General features: G+C 39.3%; 2 protein-coding genes and 1 long non-coding RNA gene across 8 annotated transcripts in view; 1 reads left to right on the plus strand and 2 right to left on the minus strand.

Moving 5' to 3' along the window:
• Positions 1 to 24,456, minus strand: YBX3 (Y-box binding protein 3). 6 transcript variants are annotated; one of them, XM_050748241.1, is made up of 10 exons: positions 23,863 to 24,456; positions 20,078 to 20,141; positions 19,082 to 19,115; positions 16,532 to 16,621; positions 14,097 to 14,219; positions 10,821 to 11,027; positions 5,020 to 5,108; positions 2,848 to 3,019; positions 2,159 to 2,259; positions 1 to 561 (listed from the first exon to the last, which is right to left on the minus strand). In XM_050748241.1, exons 1-9 carry the CDS (start codon positions 24,122 to 24,124, stop codon positions 2,194 to 2,196), a joined length of 1,107 nt encoding a protein of 368 aa, XP_050604198.1. In that variant the 5' UTR covers positions 24,125 to 24,456; the 3' UTR covers positions 1 to 561; positions 2,159 to 2,193. The 6 variants fall into 6 exon arrangements, with proteins under 6 accessions (XP_050604198.1, XP_050604197.1, XP_050604196.1 ...); XM_050748240.1 differs by having other exon boundaries at positions 2,848 to 3,022; XM_050748239.1 differs by having other exon boundaries at positions 5,011 to 5,108.
• MAGOHB (mago homolog B, exon junction complex subunit) overlaps positions 1 to 26,042 on the minus strand; it is a 1,022,454-nt gene that overhangs the window by 93,387 nt on the left and 903,025 nt on the right. The window lies entirely within an intron of this gene.
• LOC126930797 (uncharacterized) overlaps positions 22,081 to 26,042 on the plus strand; it is a 46,908-nt gene continuing 42,946 nt past the window's right edge. Inside the window, exon 1 of the long non-coding RNA XR_007717680.1 lies at positions 22,081 to 23,630. This is a non-coding gene — a long non-coding RNA (uncharacterized LOC126930797). The remainder of the gene's footprint in view (positions 23,631 to 26,042) is intronic.

The raw sequence follows: 26,042 nt of genomic DNA on the forward strand, positions 1-26,042 counted from the left end.
TCCTTTGAAGGGTAAAAATTTTATTTTTGAGGAACTTCTTACTGCACATTTTCAAAGAGAGTCACATAAGAAAGCAAAAATGTTATCCTCCCCTCATCCTAGAAATAAATAAGAAGGACATAAATTTTTTTTTTTTTTAAATCATGACACTTGGAGGTTTAGCACCAGCATCCAAAATGAACAAAAACGGAAAAAAAAGCATTTACTATATATTTCAGATTTCTTTGGTTGGGGTTCTCCCCATGCGGTATTAATATTTCTTCAATATATATATTACCAAAACAGTAAAAACCAGGAAAAAAAATATAAACCTAGCGGTCGCTGAAACTGGGGAGACTGCTCTCTTGTCTTCTGTGCAGGAATTCCCAGGTTCTCAGCTTGCTGGAAAAATTTGTTGACATTTTCTTTTTGTAGTTGTTTCTTAAAGAATAACAGTAAACATTCCAATGTCCAAATCTTGCTTTGTCTTCCACTTTATTGCTTGAATGTTTCTTTGGTGTTGGTAAGGTTGTGGCCTGCTTTTTGCTTTATTTCTGAATGGTCACTAATTCTTTAGGTCACCTGGGAAAAATTAAAATCAAACTTACAAAGAACGACAAAGTAATCATGAGTAAAAGAATAAAAAGGCAGAAATTATCTGCTTTTCATATAATTAGAAAAAGAGTACTTCAAATGCTCTAAATACAAACACATCTTGTATAGATCTGTAAGCAATGTTAATTAAATGGAAACTCTCGCTTTTTAATAAAGTATTTTTATAAACCAGAAGTCAGTACATAATAGCAAAAATTTTATAAAATTGTATAAATGAAAATTACCATTACTAATGAACAATACTCAAAATCATTTTAGTGGCTGCACCCTATCTCCTAATATGAAAATACCACAATTAGTTAGCTACTTACCAAATGTCAGACAGACTAAATTGTAAAAATATTTTTTCCTAATATTTAAAATTATTTCCTTAGAAACAATACCTAGAAATAATGTTACTCCATAAAAGGTTATGATCATTTTTATGATTAATATGCTACTCTAAATCAGTTAATTCCAAGTTTGAATAGGGAACTTATTTCTGTGACAGACTGTCCATGCTACCCAAGATAAAACAGAATATTGCCCTCATAGCAAATGCCTACCTAATCAAAGGCTGATTAAAATCCCACATCATTGGATATAAAAGCAGATGGCCTTAAGACACAAGAACTTATAATAATCCCAAAACTTCATTTATGAAATGTTAACAATTTTTGAAAAACAGCATTGACACCGAGTTTACAACCTCTCTCTTAACTAAAAGCTAATGGAAAGGGTGATAACCAAGAAGTATAAGAACTAAAGTCTCAGTTAAAAGGGTTATAGGAGGGAAAAAAAAAGCCCAGAACTTATAATTGAGTTGATCTTTCTAGCTACAATCCTTTCTATGTAAATAAAATGTCCAAGATCTTTAAAAGACAGAAAAAAGTAGAAAATGACAAGAAAATAACAAGCTATCCTTTTATGAGAGGTTATTCTTTACCATACCCTATTGTAAACACTTCCTGTTATTTCACTTAATAATCCCTGCAACAACCCTAGTAAATATAATTAGTATCCTAATTCTTACCAGTAGCAGACAGTACTGAGACAGAGGATAAACTGCTCAAGATCACCCAGCAAATGAGAGGTGCAGTAGAGCCTGCATTGGATAGAAAAACCTTGGCTCTTATACATTATGCTGCACCGCCTCAAAATAAATAAAGTTGATTATCAAACGAAAAGGGAAGGAAAAAAAACTTTTAGTTTATTCTACTGTTTCTGATTACTTAACAGGTTCTGAAACTGTTTCTGATTACTAAAACCAGGCCTTTGTTAGCAACTTTCAGCATCAGTTTTCCTAAGTGGTACTGGCAGTTAAAAAACTGCCTGTCTAGAAAAAAGAAGTTGAGTATCATCAACTTCGTCTGAATGCTTATACCCTCACCAAAGCTTATCAAAATGAGGTCAATCCCAGAAATATTTAACCACCAAATCACTCTTGCCACAGAATCCCAACAGAGACAAAGAGTTGGCACAGATGAACTGCAGAACTAGTTTAGACTAATTTGTACTCTTGTTGAGAAACCAGTAATACTAAACAGAAAATACCAACTCAAGACTGGGCTGCCCCAGCGCTTACCCTGCCGATGGTGAAGGTACCTGGGGAGCCTGGTGTTACTCAGCACTGCTCTGCTGGGTGGGTGGAGCGGGGTTCTCAGTTGGTGCTTCACCTGCCTTGGCCTAAAATGCAAAACAAAGCCATAAATCAGATAAAGTCACATGACAGTGGAAAGTTCAAGACTGAAAGTTCTTCAAAGTTTGAATTTTCCTGTAAAGGAAAATTAGCATGCAAAAAATTACTCTTATGTATGAGTCACAAATTAGTACCACATTCAGTCCCTGGCATTTCTACCAAAACAAAACAAAACCAAAACCCCACAAAAACAAAAAACAAAACAAAATTAGTACCATAGAAGAACAGCTTACAAACGGCAAACTAAATACCGCTACTCTCCATGAAGTCTGTGACATACAACTGCTTTCAACTCGTGTTTAGAGGCAGCTTCCTCTCGATTAATGCCTCTCTTATTTGAAGAGCCCTAAATGTATGAGCTCTGAATCCCCATTAGTATGGGTCATTCTTTCAGAGAATGTTAACTGGATTCAAATATTTGGTCTGTGTTATGTGCAAGGCACACCCTATATATACAGATCTTGAGCAAAATGTTTTTGTATTTGTTAAGTGTCAAGTTATCATGTGATAAAACCACTCTTAGAATGCTAGTTTGACATGATTAAAGACAATCCACCCTGACTGGTTGGATTGACCTCTTTGCCATCTTGTGAAGGAGCGTTAGGAAGACGCGGGCGACGCCGGTAATTGTAGGGACGCCGGTATCCACGGCGAACTGACGGCTGGTTTGGACCACTGGAGGCTTGCTGATTTTCTTTATCTTCAGCCTCTCCAACTGCTGGGGCAGGTCGTGGGCGAGGAGGTCCTCTGCTGGAGGGAACACAGGACAAAAGAGAACAAGTGCCAATAGAACAAAATAGAACAAGTGCCAATGGGACAGGGCTTCTCCAGAAAATAAGGTTTTATTTATTTTTAAAAATTAAGAAGTGATCAGGACCAGGCGTGGTGGCTCACCCCTGTAATCCCAGTACTTTAGGAGGTTGAGGCAGGCGGATCACTTGAGGTCAGGAGTTTGAGACCAGCCTGGCCAACATGGTGAAACCCCATCTCTGCTAAAAATATAAAAATTAGCCAGGTGTGGTGGCATGTGCCTATAATCCCAGCTACTTGGGAGGCTGAGGCAAGAGAATTGCTTGAATCCATGAAGCAGAGGTTGCAGCAACCAGAGACTGTGGCACTGCACTGGAGCCTCGGCAACAGACGGAGACTCCATCTCAAAAAAACAAAATAAACAAAACAAACAAACAAACAAAAAAAGTCAAGTGATCAGTACTTATTGCTAGAATTATTCACAGGCCAGTGCAGCAGAAGGAATCAAGGTTTCATGAAATAAAAAAAAAAAACAAAACAAACAAAAAAACACATTTTCCATCCTTTTCCCCTTTCATTTGAATACCTATTTGCAGTGCACATACACATACTGAACACATACTCTGTTCCTATCAGACCCTTTGATAAGCACTAAGAATAGGAAAATTAAAAAAGAGAAGAAGAGTAGTCTGGCATCTGCCTTCCATGAACAGAATTTAGTAGAGACTAAGGGAATTAAACATGAAAAGAAACAATATTATGTGTCAGAGTCTGTGCTAGTCGGTTTTCAAATTAAATATTTAATTTGAATGGTAATTCTGTGGATGAGATTTATAACGAGAAAACCAAGAGGTTTAGACGATAAAGTGTACGGTTGAGCTGTATAAAAGTGCTGCTTTTATAGGTTAAAAAAGGTCAACTATGACTTTCCAAGATCACATAGCTAGGGACTGACGAAGCTGAACCTCACACATGCTACTGCATCCTTTTTGTTCCAGTAAGACATTTCTATGCCATCTCTTTTATTTGAAAGTCCTTAGTACTTAATCATTCGTGATTATGCCTAAAACTGGAGGGAACCTTGTGAAGAAAAAGGATACAATCCTTTTACAATTACATTGGTAGAATCCTTTCCCAGTATAATATACTTTTTCTCCCTTTAATAAACCCATATTGACACATTTCAAGGTAGCATAAACACCATTCAGGAAGGAAGTTGTAGTTTTCCCACTTACCACAAAGGGTAAGATAAAAGAATGGGCAGGCTTATAGTATAAAAAGCTTCAAAGGGATCTTAGGGAGGGAGTCTAGCCTAACTCAGTCTTCGAAAGGAATAAAGCACAAATACAATAACCCAGCATTCACTAGTATTAACCTCAATGGTGGTAATAATATCTAATACATATTGAGGTCTTTATCAGGTACCACACTAATTATCTTAGCTGCATTAGTACCTTTAGTCCCCAACTACAGAATACCTCTGTTTTCAGACAGGGTCTCACTCTGTTGTGCAGGCTGCAATGCAGTCCAAGAACATACATCTAATGAACTGTAGAGTAGGAAGATAAATTCAGGTGATCTGATTATACCCTGATTTAAACCCTCTACTGGACTGCCTCAAGGAGCAATATTCAGTATCCCAAACACCCTCTGACACTCAATTCTTCCTCCATTTGCAGCATTACCACAGAATTGCCCACCAATAATTTATCTGATTTATTTTGATAAAAATTAAGTATTAATTTACATCATATTATAGTTCCAGAATACAAAATGATGCTTTGGCACAGAGATAACTAAAAAATCTAGTATTAAGTAGGGGGGAAATGTCACAGCACCACCTGAAAACTCTGGCATGCAATCAAAGCATTCACATCTTCTAGATATATAATGAGTCCATTAAAACAGAACCACACGGTCCTCATTCTACCATTAAAGGATGTGCACACAAGTCCTTTAATGGGCCATTAGTGGAAAATGCCACATACCTACGGTACCTTGGGCGGTAAGTTGGATTTCGATGAACCGGTCCCTGAAGCTGTGCTCCCTCTGGGACTCCATCCTTCATCTCTCCAATCTCACCAGCCTGGAGAGGCAATGAGAGCTGACAGTGAGTGTCACAGCACAGGGGATAAGATACAGTGCATATAGCTATGTTCAGAACATTTTTGAGAAGTAAAAAATAAAATGCTTCATTAAAGCTAGGCACTCTCAGCGGTAACACAAAACTATTTATGAGTAAATCTTTGTGAACGACTGAAAAGGAAGACAAACCTAGTCTGACTAGAACAGTCATTTGCTTAATCCCAGAGCACCTCACTTTATTTTCGTGCATCAATTTAACATTTTGAAATCGGATACATCTCATTCATCTATTTAAATAAAATACTCTTTTATTTTTCTTTACAACAAAGTTACTTTAAGCCAGTGGAATAAAATTAACTTATTGTACTACTTCCAGGGGGAAGAAAGAACAACTTAAAAAACAAACAAACAAAAACCCACCAACAATGCCTGCAATTCTTTACCATACAAGCCATAGCTTAACTTTATTTTCTTATCTCAAAACATCCCTTCCGCCTCCTAGGAGCCAAATATTGTCCTTTATATTTCGTCAAGAAAAGAGACACAGTCAGAAGACAGTTTCCACATTCTCACTAGCAAATCTACCAAGCTCCCTGTATTTACATTAGAATGTTCTTGTCTCCCCTTACCCTGGATAAGTGATCCAAGCTCATATTTGAAACCAACAGCCTCTCTATTCTCATCAAGTAGATACAGCATGTTAACTCTATTCTTCACTATATATTTTTGCCTTTTCTATCATTTCCATCCAAGCATATATACCCAGTGAAATAGCACCCATACTTTTCAGTTTCTTAAAAGTTTGAAATAAGCACAAAGTTACAGAAAAGTTACATGTAATTCTCAGATCCCATTCGAGTTTCACCATTTGTCCCAATGATGCCCTTTATAGCAAAAACACCATTTAGAATTATGCACTGAAGTAAGTTATATCTTTTTGTTTGGAGCAATTATTTATTTATTTATTTGAGATGGAGTCTCGCTCTGTCGCCAGGCTGTAGTGCAGTGGCGTGAACTTAGCTCACTGCAACCTCCGCCTCCCTGGTTCAAGTGATTCTCCTGCTCAGCCTCCCAAGTAGCTGGGACTACAGGTGTGTGTCACCATGCCCAGCTAATGTTTTGTATTTTTAGTACAGACGGGGTTTCACCATGTCCGCCAGGATGATCTCAATCTCTTGACCTCGTGATCCACCCGGCTAGGCCTTTCAAAGTGCTGGAATTAGAGGCATGAGCCACCATGTTGGTTTTCATGACCTTGATGCTTTTTTAAAGATGACAGACCAGTTATTTTGTAAAATATCCCTCAACTTAGGTTATTTGGTGTTCACTAATGATTAGATTTTGTTTTTGCATCCCCAGCAAAAGTGACACTGCATTCTCCTCACTGCATCCTGTGAGGTGGCATATAGTTCCAATTTGTGCCATTACTGACAACGTTCACTTTGATAAGTGGTTAAGGTGGTTACCTGCCACCAGGGTCCTCCTCTGTAAGTTCACTCTTTCCTTCTTTGTAATTAATGAGTCCTATGTGAGGAAGTACTTACAAAGTGTATAAATATACTATTCCTTATCATATTTTTCAATATATTGGTTTATTTATTTATATTTTTATGGACTCATGGTTTTCTATTTTATTCAATGAGTTGTAATCTGTTACTATCATTACTGGCCAACGGGAACCCCTTCAAGCTGGCTCCTATCCTTTTGACATGTTTCCAACATTCTTGGAGTACTTCTTCCCTTTCTGGCACAACATGATGTTCCAGGCTCATATTGTACTTTCTCTGTCCCAGCTCTGAAATCAGCCATTTCTCCAAAGGGAATTCTTTTTGTTTGAGAATGTTATTTAAAAACAAAAAATTGGGGGACAGGTATGCTCAATGCTGTTACTAAGGTATCACTGCTTTCAGGAACTTAATAGACAGAACTATGGAACACATATACACACAATGTTACATATATATGTGTGTCTATGTATGTGTATGTATGTGCGTGTATGTCAAACACACATGCCTACCTTGATCTGCCCATCTAATGGCTTTATAAGTTGTTGGTGAGATAAGGGGTAAGGGAGAGACTGGGGCAACTCTGCATTGTAAAAAGCAAATCAAATCACGCAAACATCTTGCTCTGCTCTCGTATCTTCTTCTAGCTACTACCCCATTTCTTTATAGACATACATACTAAAGAAAAACCAAACACCATGACCACCACTACAGAAACCTCAATGGGGGATATGTCTCCTCTTCCCACCCTTTGCTGTTTCTTAAGTTCATTCTATTTAAACTTTTGTCTTCACCAAACCACTAACCTCCAAGTTACCAAATCTAATAATCAATTCTCAGCTCAATCTCCTCTACTTATCAACAAGCATTTAACACATTTCATTCTTGAAATACGTTCTCCTTGGCTGCTCCTTCTCATTGTCCTTTGTTAGACAATCCTCATCTTCCTAATCTTTAACTGTTGGTGAGTCCCAGAACTTGATCCTGGAATCCTATTTCCACCTACACTCACCTTATAGTTAATCTCATCCTGCCCCTATGGCTTTAAATATGGCTCACGCCTGTAATCCCAGCATTTTGGGAGGCTGAGGCGGGCGGATCACAAAGTCAGGAGATTGAAACCATCCAGGCTAACACAGTGAAACCCCATCTCTACTAAAAATAAAAAATTTAAAAAAAAAAAAAAAAAATTAGCCGGGCGTGGTGGCGGGCACCTGTAGTCCCAGCTACTCGGGAGGCTGAGGCAGGAGAATGGCGTGAACCTGGGAGGCGGAGCTTGCAGTGAGGTGAGATCATGCCACTGCACTCCAGCCTGGGCGACAGAGCAAGACACCATCTCAAAAAAATACATAAATAAATAAAAAGAAATTAAAAAAAACTCCAAATCATTATTTACAATCCCATTTCTCCCCTTCAGACTCCCATTCACGCTTTTCCTGGGACCTGATGGACTTGATCCCTTGCTCCATTTAGGTCTCTTCTCAACTACAACTTAATGAACTCCCCAAAACGCTGTCAACCACTGTATCTAAGGCTACACCTTCCATCCTCCAGCCACTTCCTACCTCTTCCCTCTGTTTTTTCTGCCTACTTAACACCTCCGCTTGTACGTGAATTTACTATGAGAAAAAGACCTCCAAAGAATTTTCACCTTTCCCTCCAAACCCAATCTTCTTCAATATTCCCATATTTGTTTAAATCAAAACTACAGAGGTATTATTTACTCCTCATACAATACATTGCCATTCCTCATACTCCTCATTCAATCCATCATGAAATGACGACACCTCTATATGCTTAAAACATCTTCCAAATCTAACCATTTAATGAGACCTTGCACTGACAGCTTCTCTAAAACAGCCCATGTTCATCTCTCTACTGAGAAGATTACAGCAGCTGTTCTCCCTCCTTTTAACTCTTGCCTTCTGTGGTCTAGTCCCAACAAAACAGTCCAATAATCTCTTAAATGTTTCTTTACTGTTGAGATCCCTTTACTGGCTTCTCATCACATTTACAGTAGGTCAAGTCTTTACAGTGGTCTACCAGCATGACTGACCTCCCCTGAGATCTCACCTCATACCCTCCCCCGCTTCACTCACATCATCCCCATCATGAGCCTCTCTTTAGTTTCCTAAGTAAGCTCGGCCATTTCTTCCTTAGAAACTGTGAGTCACAAAAAAAGACTGACAGAAACAGCAATTAACGTGTATAAAGGATGAGAGTCTGGCAGAAAGACTGGGTGACATGAACAAAATGAATTAAAATTAAGTTCTACCACTTCTTGTCCATGTAAAATAAAAGCTGCTGATTTTTAAAAATAATCAAATTCCTTCATTTGTGACAATAACAAAAAATATGGAAACCACTCTTTCCCTCAGGCTATAGAGAGAACTGAAGAACCAATTCCAAATATCTGTCACTTGGCAGATGCCACAATGTTGCTCCCTTCCCTCCATCATATAATTATTTTCTCAGACAACAAGTACCTAGTAGCTCAGTGAATGATTCTACTTAATTTTCAAATCTACAGAACTATTTTCTTTAAAAATGGAAGTCATTCAGTCACTAATAAATCATGCTATATTATGTCCTTGCATAAGGCAAATACCACAGGCCCATATATTCCTATTTTTTTCTATTATGCCCAATACATTTCATAGCACTGTAATAGAAAATGTTGGCAAAGACTTTTCTATTTGATCTCAGTAATTTTACCATCCTAGAGATCCATCTATATATTTTTAAGACATCACACTGACAACTTTGAAGTAGCTTAGATATATGGATGAGAGCTTTAGGAATTTTCTTTTGATGATCTTGACTGGCTCAATCAGACTACTTAGTCAGGGAACTAGTAGATATTATACAGATTATTTAAAAATACTGTTTAAAGGATCAAGACAACTTTTACTTCTGACATGGAATAGGTAGGAAAGTCAGTCATTCAGTCCACAACTAAATGTAGTTAGGTTACGGGAATAAGTAGTGTACATGTTCAAAAGGAGCTTTCGATTAGCTTCTGTGCATCATGTTTTACGTGGCACTAAGGAATGACTTTGCTCTGAAACTTCAATTCCTAAGGTGAAATACATTTTATTTCAAAAGACATGAAAAAGAACCACCACGCTTTCAGCAAACATGACATATGTTGTATACGCCAAACACTAAGGAGGAGTATTTCAGGAAAGCACTATTAAGACACTAAAAATAAGTGCATATTACAATCTCACTGACTTTTCCTGTCCTTGTTTCCTAGAAGCCCCGAGTGCTGCCCTAAAGCTACTATGTCTCATGTACCCAATCTCTCCATATATGTAAGTCTACTTGTTATTTTTAGCACATTTGTCAGGGGCAGCTGTTGAAGAGTAGAAGGAAAAAAAAACAAGAAAGAACACAGTCATGCATGATGGGACAGGAGAAGGGTAGCAAAGAACAGACTGAACATAATGTTCAGTCAAAACATCTAGTGGGGGGGAAAAAAAGAAACCCCAAGGACACTAAGGAGAAAAAAGTTGTGGCTAGTGATAACAAAAATGATGACCTATCCCTAGTTTTCCAAGTTCCTCAGGAACTGCAAAGTTGATGTAAAGTTTATTAAGCACAAAACAAACAACAGCTGTACTAATATTTTGCAGTAAAAAAGCAGAATCAATAATCAACAACCTCCATTCTGGTAGGTTGCCTTTAAAAATCAGCACAATCTCATTTAAATCTAATACTTTATAAACGTTATGGATGCTGTAGGCATCTTTTGCTAAATCCTTTATATTTAACCATCACAACCCTATGGTGCAGGCATTTAATGCCCCCATTTAATGGATGAACTTAATCTAAAACTTGGTTTACTCAAAACCTCACAAGTAAGTAGCAGAAACAGGATTCAAATTAAGCCTGACTTCAGAGTCCAAGCTCTTACACACTCCACCTGTCTTGTTACCTTAATTATTTTTTCATTCTTCTATCAACTAGAAACTTTAGCCAGGAGGGTTCCCTATTATAGGCATGGAACACGTGGTTTTGCTTTTAGAAATGTTACCGGAATGACTGCTTTGAAAAAGCAGACTGAAGGCCTTGCCTCAAGCTTTTGTAGCATCAGGAAGCCATAAGCAAGGTTTCTGCAGCTGGTGTTGGAGGAGGAGGAGGAAGAGGAGGCAGAGAAGGACGGAAGGGTGAGGATTGCTGAAGAGAAGTCTCAGTTGCAATTTTACCTGTATTCTGTTGGGATGGGGTAAGACCCGTGAGCGACGGTCAAAGGTCTGTCCCACGTGGTAAGGCGGGAACCGCCGCTGCCGGTACTGAGGGCGATACTGGGGGCGGCGCAGCTGATTCCGGGCCCCAGAGAACTGCCTATCAGTGGCAGGGGGGTCAAATCCTTCACTGCTGCCGCTCCCTTCCTCCTCCTCCTCCCCAGCGTACTAGCGAAGCAAAGAAACAGAGATTCAGAAGAAGTTTTAGCAAGGAAAGAACCAAAGAACACCATTTAGGATGAGTATCACCAAAAGAAAATCTCCCCAAAGCAATAATCCTTTCCATTATACAGACAAAATGCATTTAACCCAGATTATCATGTGATTTCCTGGGATAAACTACATTAAGATTAGAGTAGATCTGTGCAGATAAAATACCAAGAAGCAGAAAAGCAAGAGCAATCAATCTACAATCAATTTAATATTCATCTAATTAGAACTTGTATCAGCTAACCCACCACCCAAAGAGTATCTGCAAAGCTTATAATGTTTAGCTCCATCAAATGCATGTCTCCCAGGATTTACCATCCACTGAGGCAATGTCAGGGAAAAGCCAAAAAAGAATACATTTTATGATGTTACCAACATATTTGACCCAAGTGGTATTCTTCCTACAACAGTCTGTAAAGTGTGGATGGGATCTCTGAAAACTTCCAGGGGGTCAGCGAGGTCAAACTATTGCCATAATATTACTAAGATGCTATTTGCCTTTCCCAGGCATTCTCTCAGAAGTATATGGTCTCCCAAGGGCTACAATGACATGTGGTCTCTCAGCAGACTGAATGCAGAAACAGATGTGAGAATCCAGCTATCTTCTATTAAACCATACATCAGAGATCTGCAAAAGTATAAAGCAATACCACTCTTTTCAATTTAAATAGTTTTTTTCCATAAATACTGTTATTTTCATGAACATATAGTTACTTTAAATACATACTTTAAATTTTACTTTCTAATATAATATTAATATAAATACACATTGACAAAAGCTCTAGGATCCTCAATAACATGTAAGCATATAAACAGATCCCAAATCCAAGAAGTGTGAGAACCACTGACCTATGGCATGACTCCCTTTATATGTTTAAGAGTAAAGCTTTAACCATACTCTGATGGTAATAAGCCCTAATCCTGGAGGTTTCTAAATACAGAACTTATTAACAAAGGAAATTACTGATTCATTTTATATTTTTCCTCTAAATTATATCATATATTACCATTTTACATTTTAAAAAACCAAACATCCTACAAAGACTATGTGATTTCATGTCTGACTTTAAAGGGGATGTGCAATTGTCTTTAATGGGAAGTAACTAGATTTTAAAATGAATAAATAAAAAAAGCAAAATAATGACCCATTACTTTTTTTACAGGAGTGTATTTAAGCTTTGGACCCTTCCAGAACAAGTCCACATGTGCAACCAAACTCTCCCTCCAAAAAAGCCTCAACTAGTGTAACTTCAAAAAAAACAAGCCTTTCCACTCTTCATAAAACCTCTACCAAAGATGAGATTCACAATTATGTAAATGTTTATTTGCACAGAAAATGCTTACCAAAATACTAAGTGTGAGACAACATAAACTGTTTTTCTTCTTAGGCTTATCTTTCTCTTTTGCATTTCACACAATCAAATCTTTTAAGAGTTTTACAAAGCATAATAATGGCACCAGCACTGCTGAACATGCTCTTTTGAGAGATACTGAACAAGTTGTTGGGACTTAGACATTATGACAAAAAAGCTCATTTATGTCTATCTACACTTATGAGTTTTAATAATTTTGTTTCTTAAGCGTTTTAACAATTTTGTTTCTAAATATCTTTTATATGCATAACTTTAGAATTTTCAGGTTTTGGAGGGGAAGTCTTTAAGAAAAATTTTTCACTGAATGTTTTTCTACCACTTTTACTTTTGAATTTAACCTAGGAGTCAAAATAATCACAGTTAGAGCTCTGTAACTCTGATGAACTTGAAAGAGAACATGTAGGAAACGCTATAGCAGCTCTTTCCTAGCTACCCCCTCATAGCTTATTAAAAATCAAATAAGATAAGCAAAAACAAAGAAACAAGTGCGAAGTCCTAAGGAATCTGACAGAATTAATTTGGGCAGGGTGTGATGATGGTAGAGAAAAGAGGAAAAGCAGTTAGGTAAACAGAAAGATGTAAATCTATCAAAACATAAAGATAGGTCATTCTCAATCTGCAGATATTTAATTCTGTTGCGTTTTTCTTTGGATGAGATAGGTAGTCACAATCCTGTGCTGACAAACATTCGGAGTTTTCTTCCATGTGCCAGTACCTGGTTCTAATTCTAGAAACACCAAGAACTGATTCAAATCTAGTAAGTTCCTCATGACCACAAATATACCGGGTCCGTTTTGGGTGCCTTGAGAATACTCCTATAAACTGAGCCTCCCAAGAAAGCTCCAGCCAGATTTGCTTACACACTCTTTCCCCTGCATTGAAACCAATCTAAAGAACTAAAAATCCACAGAATCACTTATTGCTTCTTTCCTTTGAAATAATGGAAAAATGCTATGCTAAATAAAACAGCCTCTTAACCAAGGCAAATTAGTTAATAGTTCCCTGGCCTGCACTTTTATTGCCTATTCACAAGTTATTTCCCATTCTTTCACCAACGAAATTTTTATTTTCTTAGAGGTCAACAGTGTCGGCACCAAGGAATGAACAACAAGGTTAAGTCAATGATGGAAACTGCATTCCTCTTTGCCAGTGAATGTGTGACTAGGTTCTGGCCAGAAAAAAGAGCCAAATGAAGAGAAACCTTGTTAAAACCTCAGCACTGTCTCCCTTAAGTCTTCCTGTTCCAAGATAATTAAATGTCTATTACTTGTAGCCAAATATATCCTGACTGATACAACTTCTGAATGGCAAGTTTCTAACGAGACCAGTGGCTCTTTAAAAATTTTGAGCACTAAAATTTCCCCTTTAGAGTACCGTGTATACTGCTCCAGTGATGGGTGCACCAAAATCTCAGAAATCACCACTAAAGAACTTATGCATGTAACTAATCACCACCGGTTTCCCAAAAACCTATGGAAATAAATAATAAACATTTTAAAAAATAAGATAAAAATTTCCTCTAAAGAAAAAATAAAAATCACTTAAATCATTTGTCTCCAGGAGAAGACAAGGCATTTATCTGCTCCAAGTACATACACTTAATTCCATGCATGAAGAATTTCTCAATCACTGGTAAGTAACAGAAGCAACGTACATTCCGGGGAGGGCCACGGCGCCTTCCATAGTAGCCACGTCTGTAACGGCGCCGATCAGCAGCGTAACGACTCCCTTCCACAGGAACTCCATCCGGGCCAGTCACATTGGCAGCTTCTGCACCCTGAGAAGAAAAGAAAAAGATGGCCTCAAAATTAAAAAGAACATAAGCTAACTCACAAAACAGCCTTGGACTGCAAGAGTGTAAGACTGGCAGAACATACTAAGAATTCACACTGTGAGTTTAAAAACAGATCTAGGTTTTAAACAAAGTGAGCAAGGCACTTCACAACCTGATTTAAACATGTATGGCTTGTGTGCTCCCACAACCTGAGCTTTGCTTTCTTGTCTAGTTATGCCAATCACAAAAGCAATGTGTAACCTCTTTAAAGAACAAACTAGCAAATATACAACTGTCAAAGTAGAAGTAATGCTAGACCAGGAAGACTATTCCTCAATGGGAAATATCTGAGATACTGTTACTTTCCTAGAATGTGTTGAAACCTATGTTAGTCTAGGAGGTACCAAGAGAATCCCTATTCATGGGCTCACGTGATTCTCTGTCCAGCACAAAGGTACTGAGTGAAACTTCTCCCATTTTGGCAGCAACAAGAAGAAAGGGTCTTTGATGAATAACATTCGCCACACATGTAGTCCTTCTTTACACTTTCCTTCTTTAGACTATCCTTGAAACAGATTTAGAATTCTTATTCTCATATGGACAAATGGATAATGTTTCAAAAATGTAAAAAAAAATGTAGACCAAGAAGATTTCAGAGAAAGTATTTCACACCCTACATCAATTTGTAAAACCCCAAGTTCTGAAAACATACAGAAGAAAAATCAACCCAAAACAATTTTTTAAAAATTGGACGGGATATCAGAGATCCTCACAGACCGGCATGTGCCGGTGAGTGACCTGGAAATCTGAAAGACTTACAAGATACCCCGGAGATCACACTGGTAAAGATAATCACTTAAATTTCTGCATCAAATGAAATGAAGTGTTTTCTTTTAAAACACAATGGTTTGAGAGCCATTAGGAACATGAACTATGGAATGGTATATGTGTACGTGGGAGGAACACATACAGGGAGTTAACCTGTCATTCATTCAGTTAATTTCTAATTCAGCTGCCACGACTACCTGCCATGGCAGTTGTGCTATATATAGTTTTAGCATGTTTTTAATCTAACTCAACATTGTTTTACTAATATCTATAACAGACTAAACACAAAGCATAAAGGATACTACTGACATGGAATTAAATATATAACAGTATTAAAAACTTCTGTAGCTAGTCTTCAGGATAATCCCTCAACTTCTTGGATTCAATTCACCTGAACAAAGCTATTTTAGGGTCTATCAGGATACCTTCAGCTTCCCAAAATCCAAACCAAACAGAAAACAAAATGATTAATATTCAATTTCAATTTCCTTTTATTGAGATTAAAATATACTTTACCATGTACTATTTGTAGGTAGAAGTGCTTACAAGTCAGCCTGAAAACTTTACTTTGATAAAAGAAATCTTCTGCCCCAAAGCAGTTTTTTTTTTTTTCTTTTCTTTTAGTTTTTGAAACAGAATCTTGCTCTGTCACCCAGGCTGGAGTGCAATGTCTCAGAGGTACAGACTCCACCTCCTTGGTTCAAGCAATTCTCCTGCCTCAGCCTCCTAAGTAACCAGAATTACAGGCGTGCGACCACAATCAGATATTTTTGTAATTTTAGTAGAGACGGGTTTCACCATGTTGGCCAGGCTGGTCTCGAACTCCTGATCCCAGGAGATCCGCCCGCCTCGGCATCCCAAAGTGCTGGAATTACAGGTGTGGGCCACCGCGCCCAGCTGCAAAGCAGTTGTAATAATAAGATAGTTAAATTTTAATCTGCATTTCAAAATACATACCTTTGGTACAAAAATAAAAGTTATTTTTAAATTGAGAAATGAGGTTTTCTTTCCATAATCAGAGTCGATCACTTATTAAATAAGAATTAAAGTATCTTTATTGCAGAATGTTTAAATATTTCTGCTGGCTGGGGGCGGTGGCTCACACCTGTAATCCCAATACTTTGGGAGGCCGACACAGGTGGATCACCTAAAGTCAGGAGTTTCAAGACCAGCCTGGCCAACATGGCGAAACCCCGTCTCTACTAAAAATACAAAAATTAGCCGGGCGTGGCGGTGGGTGCCTGTAATCCCAGCTACTTGAACCTGGATGGCGGAAGCTGCAGTGAACCAAGATCGCACCAATGCACTCCAGCCTGGGCAACAGAGGGAGACTCCATCTAAAAAAAAAAGATTCTGTATAAAAGTCACTTCCTGCTATTGTACAAAAATTCCAAAGTCATGTCAATTAATAAGGGGCTGACAGACAATTTACTGTGCAACAAAACTATGTGCCAGCACTTTGATACCCAACCACAATTTCCTCTCACCTTCTCTCCTTCAACCACATCAAACTCTACAGTTTCTCCATCTCCTACACTGCGCAGATATTTCCGTGGGTTATTCTTCTTGATGGCAGTCTGGAAAGAGAACAAAAAATTTTATTTGAAGTAAAGAGAATAGAAAATTTTATTCAAAGTGTATTTCAATATTGGCCAGAGATGTCATTGCTTTCAAGTACACTAGAGTGAACCTGAAGAAACTGTTGATCAATTATTATTTTTCCATCATTCTCCCACTAACTTGGAGCTCTAAAACAACAAAAAAACCACTATAAAACTATATTCCACATTACTTTCTTGATTTGTGCTATTCATCTTGACAGGTAGATTAAACAAAACATGTTTTTCCTATAATTGCAGTATGTGCAGTGACTACACACTACTGTCCCAGGCTGATCACCTGATCATATTAGCTGTATTAATTACCTCAAACCAAAGATGAAGCTGTAGCTCCATCAGCAAGGGCAAAAAAATGCTTTTGTGAGATCTTACATACACACACAAACACGTATTTTAGGGATAGAGGTGCCTGTAGACAACAGAAACTACTCACTTCAATAGCGATTTTTAAAATGTGAGCTAGGCTTGAGGGGGAAAGGAGGCAGTGATAAAGAAAAAAAATTAAAATGCCAAGGGGATAACTATTTCTGATAGAGTAAACAAAATTGTCTCAAGAATCAGAATGTATTAGCAATAATCTGGCCTCCCCCCTCCTCCCTCCCATTTTGTAGATGAGTTAACAAGAGGCTAACAGTTAAAGTGATTTATCTGAAGTCACAAATGTAACAGCCCCAGGGATGATGGGGGAAGTGGAGGAGAGGGAATTCATATCCCTGTAGTCTACCTATATGATATTTATTCAACATTTCTCCCATCACACAATTCATATGTCAACAAATCCTATGTTTCCTATAATACATTAAAAGGTTAGTGAAGATGCTATTCTTCATTAAACATCTACATCTAAATATCTCCTTATGAATAGGTACTGTTCTCTCTTTTTCAATCAATGAAGGCAGAAAATAATTCCTGCAATGCATTTCCATTTCTTTGGCTGGTATCTCTAAACAGTTAAAGGGGCTTGAGTTTCTATGGAACTAGGTCAACCTTATTTTACAAAGCGATTAAGCATGTGTAATCCAGCCCATCCCCTAACTCCGAGTAGGAGGGAAAAGAAATAGTGAGCCAATAGAGCAGAGACCTCACCCATAGAGGAAAAAAGGCAGTTCAGGACAGGATATATGCGCACGCAGCATGAACATTCAGCCATTCCAAAAACAGCCCCTCCCTGCCGGCTCTCTCCCTTTTTCCTGTTAAACTGGGCAGGCCTCAACACACTGAGGTGACTCACCACACAACCTCACGGGGGCTGGAATCGGGTCATATACTCACAGGCTAATAAAGCCAGCCACCAATACAGCAACTTCTGAGGATCTTTACCTCTAGCAGTCTTCAGCATTCTTACCCCAAAAGGTCTATTAACCTCAAACCTCCAAGTATTATAAACAACTCTATTATGACCCTAAAAGTCACTGTATCTCAACAAAATAAATCTACTCAAATTATCTAGGTACAACTGAGATATATCCAGTCAAGTAGAAATATAAACAATAGAAACCATAGCTAGATACCACTCTCTCCAACTCCTACTGCCACTCCAATACACACACAAACCTAAACAGAAGGAAACAAAAACACAGAAAATCAGATGTATTCTGGACTTCTGCATTGCAAGAGAACGGGCTGGCATTAGTACCTGCTGCTCTATCTTCCTTACTGTTATCCTCTGAGAACACATATTTCAGACAATTCACTGAAAACTAAATAAAAAGAACACCAAGGATAGTATTCCTTCTCTTAGCCTATTTTATAAAGGAAGTCTAGGATATATTAGTAACAAAATAAATAACATCCTAGGCTATCAAAGCAAAGAAAAACTGAGGCACCAATAGCAGAGAAGCTCCATATCTTACCCATTGCCTCTGTTTCCTGCAAATCTAAGGGAATTTGCATCTTTTGACCTGGATATGTCCTAACATGCCTCATTTAACAAGAGTGAGGGCTACCCTGGAAACTGGAAGTTTTCTCATCTTACTATCTGCTTCTCTGTGCTATTTACTTCAATTGAGAGCTGCTCTGACAGAAGAGCTTTAACCAACACTTACCCAGGCAGAAGCCAGATTGGCTCCAGGCAAACACTAAGGAAGAACCACATCAGGAGAACAGGATGCTAATATGGAAACAGACTTTTTTTTTTGCCTAAGGACTCAAAGTCTTTAAAAATTAGAAAGTGGTCTAACCAAATATTGCTTTATAAAACTGCAAAAATAAAACTATTTGAAAACAGTTAATATGACAGGACAGAAGAAATTATTTGCCAATCTTAAAATGTGGAACTGAGCTCTTGTTGCAAAATAAATCACAGAAAGAGTTTAGATTAAAATAATAATCCACAGGACTTACTTTTGGGAAAGGGATGACAGAAGATTACATACCCCCTCCTCACATAGCAAATGTAATATTTATAATCCCTCTTACCTGATGTACAAATACATCTTCTTTGGTGTCATTTCTGTTGAAAGACAAAAAGCTCACAATTAAAGGTAGTAGGTATGTGGAAAAACTTAAAAGAACCTATGTGTTATTAATTTAAATCCCAAGTCCTCAAAACACAACATATATTTTCACTTATTTTCTACACTCAATTCAGACACCTAAAATCAATCCTTGTTAAACATTTCTAACTCCACAAGCCACCCACCTTCTTCTTCCACATTGCCACAGTGCTTAGATCCAAGCTCATAGACTCAACATACAGAAACATCCCCTTCCTCTGTCTCTTTCTGAATCACATGGTGTGTAATCAGAGCCTTAGATTTTCCTCCCAGCAAAAGCAAAGCAAGACAGTTAAAAGGACAGGGCACAGCTGTGAACTAGGCTCTCCTTACACTGAAACTTAAAACAGTCCCCCACCCCCACCCCACCAAAGGAGACAAGAAATTGGAGGAACTTTAAGAAAGGGTGGGAAAGCAAAGAAAATGTCGATATCATGTAAAAACCTCAGAATACACTCCCAACATCTTGTAGTTGTGTTCTCATTCCTGTATGGTTAAAAGCGGCCACAGTTTAGTTTCTACATAGGACTGGACCAGAAGTGGGTTAAAGATCCAGCTCAAGTACTGACTAGTTGGGTGACCTTAGGAAAGCAGCTTAACCAGTCTAAGACTCCATTTCTCCATCTGTGAAATTATGGATATTGTCTCATTTATCCTAAGGCCCTTCCCATTTCTGATTTTATCCCCTCCTCCTCTTTTTCCTTAATGACTAGACTTTACGAAATAAGTTATTTATTAGTGTCCTGCAAATGTATTTTAAGTAATATTTAACAACCAGTAGCTTAGAAATAAGAACATTACAGTGCTTAGAAACCTAAAAAAATTATATAAGCCATTAATGAAGTATGATAAGGGATTTATAACTGTTAGTGCCACAATATAAGTATAATTTAAAACATGCAAATACACACACACATACCGATTTATAAATCCATATCCATTTCTGACGTTGAACCATTTGACAGTGCCAAGGACTTTGGTGGCTAAAATAGGATTAAGCAGATAAATTAGTATCTGACCTACAAAGAGATAAAGCTCATATCACTAAGATCTTGATAACATTAGACAAAGCCTAAACATACCTAAAGAAACCATTAAAAGCTTAATTCCAAAATACATTAGAAAAAGAAAATGGAGCAAGCCAAGATAGTCTAAGGAAGCACTTTTCAGAAGACTAAACCTTTCTTCCTTATTCAACTTTTCAGGAAAGTCACAAGATAAGCAGTGATTATGTCTATACAATTCTGTAATCATTAAAATTGAGAAACACTGAAGGAAAAAAAAATGTTCAAGAAGAATGTTACAAGTTTTAAGCTAGACAAATGTTGTAAGTTCAAAAGAGGGGCTACAATAAAAGAGTGAAAGACCTTAATACATCACTTTCATACTTCGAAATATTAGGCAAACTTGAATGAGAAACATGGTAGCTCCTTGTTAACAGGCACTCTAGAAAGACGTAAAGCAACTTGTCCAGTTGCCAAATGGGAGCCCATCAGAGGAGTCAAGAATAATAATAGAACTGCTGCTGTCTCAATCCAGTTCGGTACTTACCACCCTGAGACATGATATAACAGGTCTTTTCAAACCACATGATGAATTTGGGTTTGTTTCTCTGTTTACCTTGCTCTCTACAGTTGTGCGAATCAAACTTAAGCATTTTCCATAAAATCCCCCTCTTTACTGTGATCGCTGTCTCTACCTCATGAACAGGACCACTTCTCTACAATGCCTGGTTTTAGCAGAATTAAGAGAAGGAATCTAAACAAAATAAAACTTCATGTAACTTGTATTTTGTAGGTTTATATTTATCTCAACTATTTCATATATGATCTTTGGAATCAATCGTGAATGACAAATTCAGTACTTCTAGGAAATGTCCCTGTCTAAATTCAGGAAGTGCAAAAAGCAATTATCTAGACTTAATGAAACAGGAAACCTGATAATAGATTACCTTAAAGACAAAATAAAGAAAAAAGGCTCAGTAGAGAATGAAAGTAATTATTAACATCAATCCATGCTGTCTCTTCATAAAATACAAAGTTTATAATTTCCAAGGATAAACAATAAGGCTTCACTTTTAAATTCAAAACTAAAATAGTAATTAGGACTCGCTCTGTTGTAGGCAGGGTTAGTTCTGAATTTTGCTAGACTGATACACTTGGGAAAATACTTTAGCTCTCTTTGTGGGGGGGAAAGAAAAACAAAAACAAAAAACATGTCTTTATATCTCCAAAGTTATGCAGTCTACATTGATTAGGCATTCTCCAGCTTTAATTCCAAAGATCTCTCATCTCTCCAAAGGAGAGATCAAACCCAGGCAATCTTACGCTTGAGGCCACTCTAATTGGAGCAGCAAGGCAAAGGACAAAAAAAACAGTTGATGTTTTATATGTAAATGTACACAGAAGAGGCCCGTTTTTGATACATGCATATGCATTTAAGTCAGGCAATATTCCAAATAATATGCTTTTAGTGCCTCTTTTTATTTGCCCAAAAAATTAATTACCTGGGAAAATATAAAGACTGGAACTGTTTTTTAATATCTAGCATTGTTGATGGAATAATCTTGATTAAAAAGGCAAAACTAATAATACGAGGAAAAGATGATAAATAATTCTCAGGGCTAGCCTCAATCCAGGCTGAAGGTTATTTTTACTCTCCAATGTAGTTTAAAAAAAAGTTTTGTAATTCCACAAATACTTCTCTGAGGACTTTATATGATCAAATTCATTCCCACTTCTTGCTTTAAACCATAAACCTACTACATATACACTAAGGGGAAGGTTTGGGGAGGAACACCATAGATTTCCATAATATTTATCAGAAGGAAAATTTTTTTGCACTCGTGAAAACAATTTTTCCTGGTCTATGTGCCTATAAACTCAAGTTAAGCCCATTTGCAAATACTAGAACATACCCATTTTAGTCAGCACTGTGCCTAGCACATCTTAGGCATCCATGTGTTTGCTTGGCAAAGGAAAGGGGATGGCAGGACACACTAGACAGAGACAAACAGTGTTGAGGCGTCATGTAGAAACGGCTGTCCTTCATTTTTAGAGAGATGCAGTAAGAGTGGAAAGATAAAAGTCATCAGACTCATCACCAGGGATCTGCAGAGGCAGCTGGTTAAGGAAATCAACCATCATTTATCTGTTTCCCTCATCTTTAAGATAGTAGTATCTGCTTTCCCAATCTCAGAACTGAGTACAGGATTAAGTGAAAAACCGCAAAAGTTTTCTACAAAAATAAGGTATCATTAAGAATGTTATCTTAACAGTGCTTTGGAGAACACAAGGTTGTCTCTCTCAGACATCTGGCAGAAAGTGTTCCAATAAATATTTGCTAGAAACAACATCACAATGTACTACTGACTAGATTTAAGTAACTTTTAGTCCAGTAAAATGAGGCCTATTTTGTTTCTTAACCTACACAGGTTACAATCACCATGTTGTTTGGTAGGGACTTAGTAAAAGCCCTGGAAAAAAAAGAGGAAAATAGTCCTCTCAAGGTGGGGAATATTGAAAGGTGTTACACTTTTCTCACATTGTTCCCTCAACTTTCTTCCCAAAGGGGAAGTAGGGCTCAGAGAGATCAGACAAACATGCCGCACCCCAAATAGTGAAAATGTCTCCGAAGCATCCTACACCATCTGTTAACATTCCTGTGTTCCTGTTTAAAAGAGTGAACGATATGGACACACACCCTTTAGGGAGGTTATTCACCACCCACCTGCTTTGCAAGCGTTTAAGAACTCACACAGGGCGTTACTTAAGAACAGAACGCTTAAGTTACGTGACTAAACCAACAACCATCACAGAAACCCTTTCCATCCACTGCTCCCCTCCAAATCTGAACATTTCATCTTCCTGTTTCCCTTCCTAGGTTACAAGTGCCAAGGTAACAATGTTTTGAACTAACGTCATACTCCTACTTCCGACGAAGTTTTTTCAGCTGCTACACCACGTGCGTTCCCACAGTCCGGGAAGAGGGAAGCGTGTAGCCATTGGTGGACACTGAATGGCTGTTTGCAGCAGTGGGCACAGAGAGGGGGAGGAGGACGTGGGACTAAGATCCAAGTTTCCCGGAGACGATTGCAACACCTCTTTGCTGGCATGGAGCCGACAGGAGCATGGCGTCTTTCCCATGCCCATGTGGGAAGGGCGTCAGGGACAGACACCCGACCCTTTCTGGCAAGAAGCTTTTCTATCTTTCCCTCCCCGTTTCCTTCTAGCGCCTTCCTCTTCCCCAAAGGAATGCTCTCCTTTCCCAGATCCCAAGCAAGGACCCAAAGTGCCAGGCCCACGTGTCCGTCCTTCCCCTACGTCCACATCCATCTCTACCCAAGGTCCCCTCTCCCAGACCGCCTCTCTTTTCCTCTCCAAACGCAGGCATTTTCCAACACGGCCATCCGCAACAGTGCCCGTCTGGTAGACAGAAGTTAAGACCTAAACTTTCTGGCCCGGAACCAGAAGGTAGGTGCACGCGGCGGCGAGGAGCGCAGGGCGCAGCGCGCTCACCTGGGAGCGCCAGCAAGGGAGGCGGCCAGCGGCGGCCGGAACTGGGGACGCGGAGACCCCCGGGGACCCCGTGCTGTCAGCGTCTCCAGCCCGGGTGGGAGATGTAGCGCGAGCTGCCCACACGTGCTCCGCGGCCGGCCGGGCCCGCCCCACTACTGCATCCCCTGCCCTCCCCGGCCTGACTCACCGAGAACTTTTTTCTCCGCTTCTTCGCTGCCGGCGGCGGTGGCTAAAGAGGTGGCGGCCGCGGTACCCGTGGCTGCGGGGGCCGCGTCCCCACCCGGGTTTCCTGCGACGTGGGCGGCGGGCGCCGGGGCCGCGGCCTGGGGCGCACCGCTGCCCACCGGGCTCTTGGGCGCGGGGTCCTGGGGAGCCGCGGCGGCCGCCTCCGTCGGAGCCTGCGGGAGGGTGGTGGTGGTGGTGGTGGTGGCCTCGCCCGCCTCGCTCATGCCTCCTCCTCCTCTGCTCTCGCTCAGGCGCCTCGGTGGCGGTTGGTCGGCGGTTAGCGCGGCTGGTGGTCGCGGCGGCCCGGGCTCGCTCTCGGGGAGGCCGGGGCGGATCTCGCGGCGCAGGCGGCGGCGGCCGAGGTGGGGTCGCGCGGCGGAGGCGGCTCGAGCTTTGGGCTGCGCGCTCGCTCTTGGGCTCCTCGCTCGATCTTACTGCCCCAAAAATGGCCCCGCACAAGTTTTTCTAGGCGGCGCACCGGCCCGGGAGGGAAGGGCGGGCGAGGGGAGAGGGTGGGGAAACTTGGCTTGGGAGTCGGGCCCTGGGCTCTCATTAGCATTTAAAGGCGCCCGGTGCCCTTTCCATGGCTCCAATCCGCCGGGACGCGAGCGCGCGGGCCGCGTTGCAGAGCCAAGGAAAGCCAGGGTGAACGAGGCGCCTGGGTGGTCGTCTGGAGCGTTCCGAGGAGCCCGCGCTGCTGGCCCTTTGTTGGAGCGGGGTGCAGGGGCTCTCCTCCCTCAACCCATCTTGACACCCGCAGCTGACCTATAGGAGAGGTAAAATAGGGCACCCAAACTACTCTGCGCTTTACTGTCTCAAACACTTGTTTTTAAATCCTTTGCATCTAGTCAGTCATTCAACATATATCAAGCCTCAGCAGCTATTCGTAGCACAGCCATTAAGAACTGGAATAATAAAACCTTAAGACTATTTGGCAACTTACTCCTGAAAGGTAATATACGGATAATTTCATCTGTAACACGCAGATGAGGAAATTGACCTCACAGATTTAATGTAAATTCAGAGTTTACACCAATTTAACCGCGACAAATAATGAGCTGTCAATATATATTTAATAAGGTACTTGAAAAAAGCTGAATAAATCCACGTCCTACCTTCTGCTCCAGTTGCCTCTGCCAGCTGGTGAAAGCTTAAGGAACTGAGCCCTCTTAGCCTCCAGGATGAGAGGTATAGAGAAACAGATCACCCAATCAACATTATTCCCAACTTGATGAGCCCGCATGGCCCTTTGAGAATGGACTGGATGGTACTAAACACAGGGCCAAAGGGTCTGGGATCTATACCCAAAGACTGTCTGGAATACAGGATTATTTGGCCCCTAGGGTTCAGACAGATGAGGTATAAATTCTGGCTCTGTTCTTTATTAACCAGGTTAACTTGGGACAGAGATTCAATGTCCCAGAGTCGGTTTCCTTCTTTATGAGAGGTTCTCAAAGGTGACATGAAAAATAGATGAGATTATCATGTGTAACTCCAGTGTCCGGTCCACTTAAAGCTCCTTCGTTTTGTTTGTTTTTTAAGTTATTGCCTGTTCCCTCAAACAGTTTACCAAATTTTTTCCAGGAATGAATCTGTAATGTTGATGTCTACCTTACATCAGTAGGGTAACTATCAAGTGTAATTCATCTTTGTATCTTCACTGGTTAGTACAGTATGTAGCATAGAGTTTGGACATAATACATTTTTACAGAATGAAAACAGACCAAATTCTTCCAAACTCAATTACTTAACTGCACATTTGCTATCAATTATGAAACTTTCCTGAATTCTTACTTTCTTGTTTCATCCACAGAAAACACAAAGAAATTATTTGAAAAAATGGCAAATTATGGAATTTTGAGCTTTTCTATGTAATTCATCAATATTTTAAAAATTACAAACTCTTAAATGTTAGATTCATATTTTAGTTTGACTTCAATATGGAGCATACAGCGATGTTATATAAATGCAGATGCTTTTAAAATGCTGGTCTAATTCTGAGAATGATTAAATTATTTCTTAATTTGAAAGGTTATGCTCTTAATTACAATTAAATTATAAGAATGATTTATTCTGGTGAGGACTGACCATTGACTTTCTTATTCAGCAAAATGATTATCATTGCCATTACCTTTCAGAATT

This window comes from Macaca thibetana, chromosome 11, assembly GCF_024542745.1.
Source record: "Macaca thibetana thibetana isolate TM-01 chromosome 11, ASM2454274v1, whole genome shotgun sequence".
NCBI classification, from domain to species: Eukaryota; Metazoa; Chordata; class Mammalia; order Primates; family Cercopithecidae; genus Macaca; species Macaca thibetana.

Excerpts from the sequence above, each read along its gene's own strand:
- YBX3 (XM_050748238.1), bottom strand. The coding sequence starts at position 24,124 with ATGAGCGAGGCGGGCGAGGCCACCACCACCACCACCACCACCCTCCCG. Across the intron at positions 20,142-23,862 it reads AGCGGAGAAAAAAGTTCTCG|CCACCAAAGTCCTTGGCACT; the intron begins GTGAGTCAGGCC and ends ATCCTATTTTAG. Across the intron at positions 16,622-19,081 it reads AAGATGTATTTGTACATCAG|ACTGCCATCAAGAAGAATAA; the intron begins GTAAGAGGGATT and ends TTCTCTTTCCAG.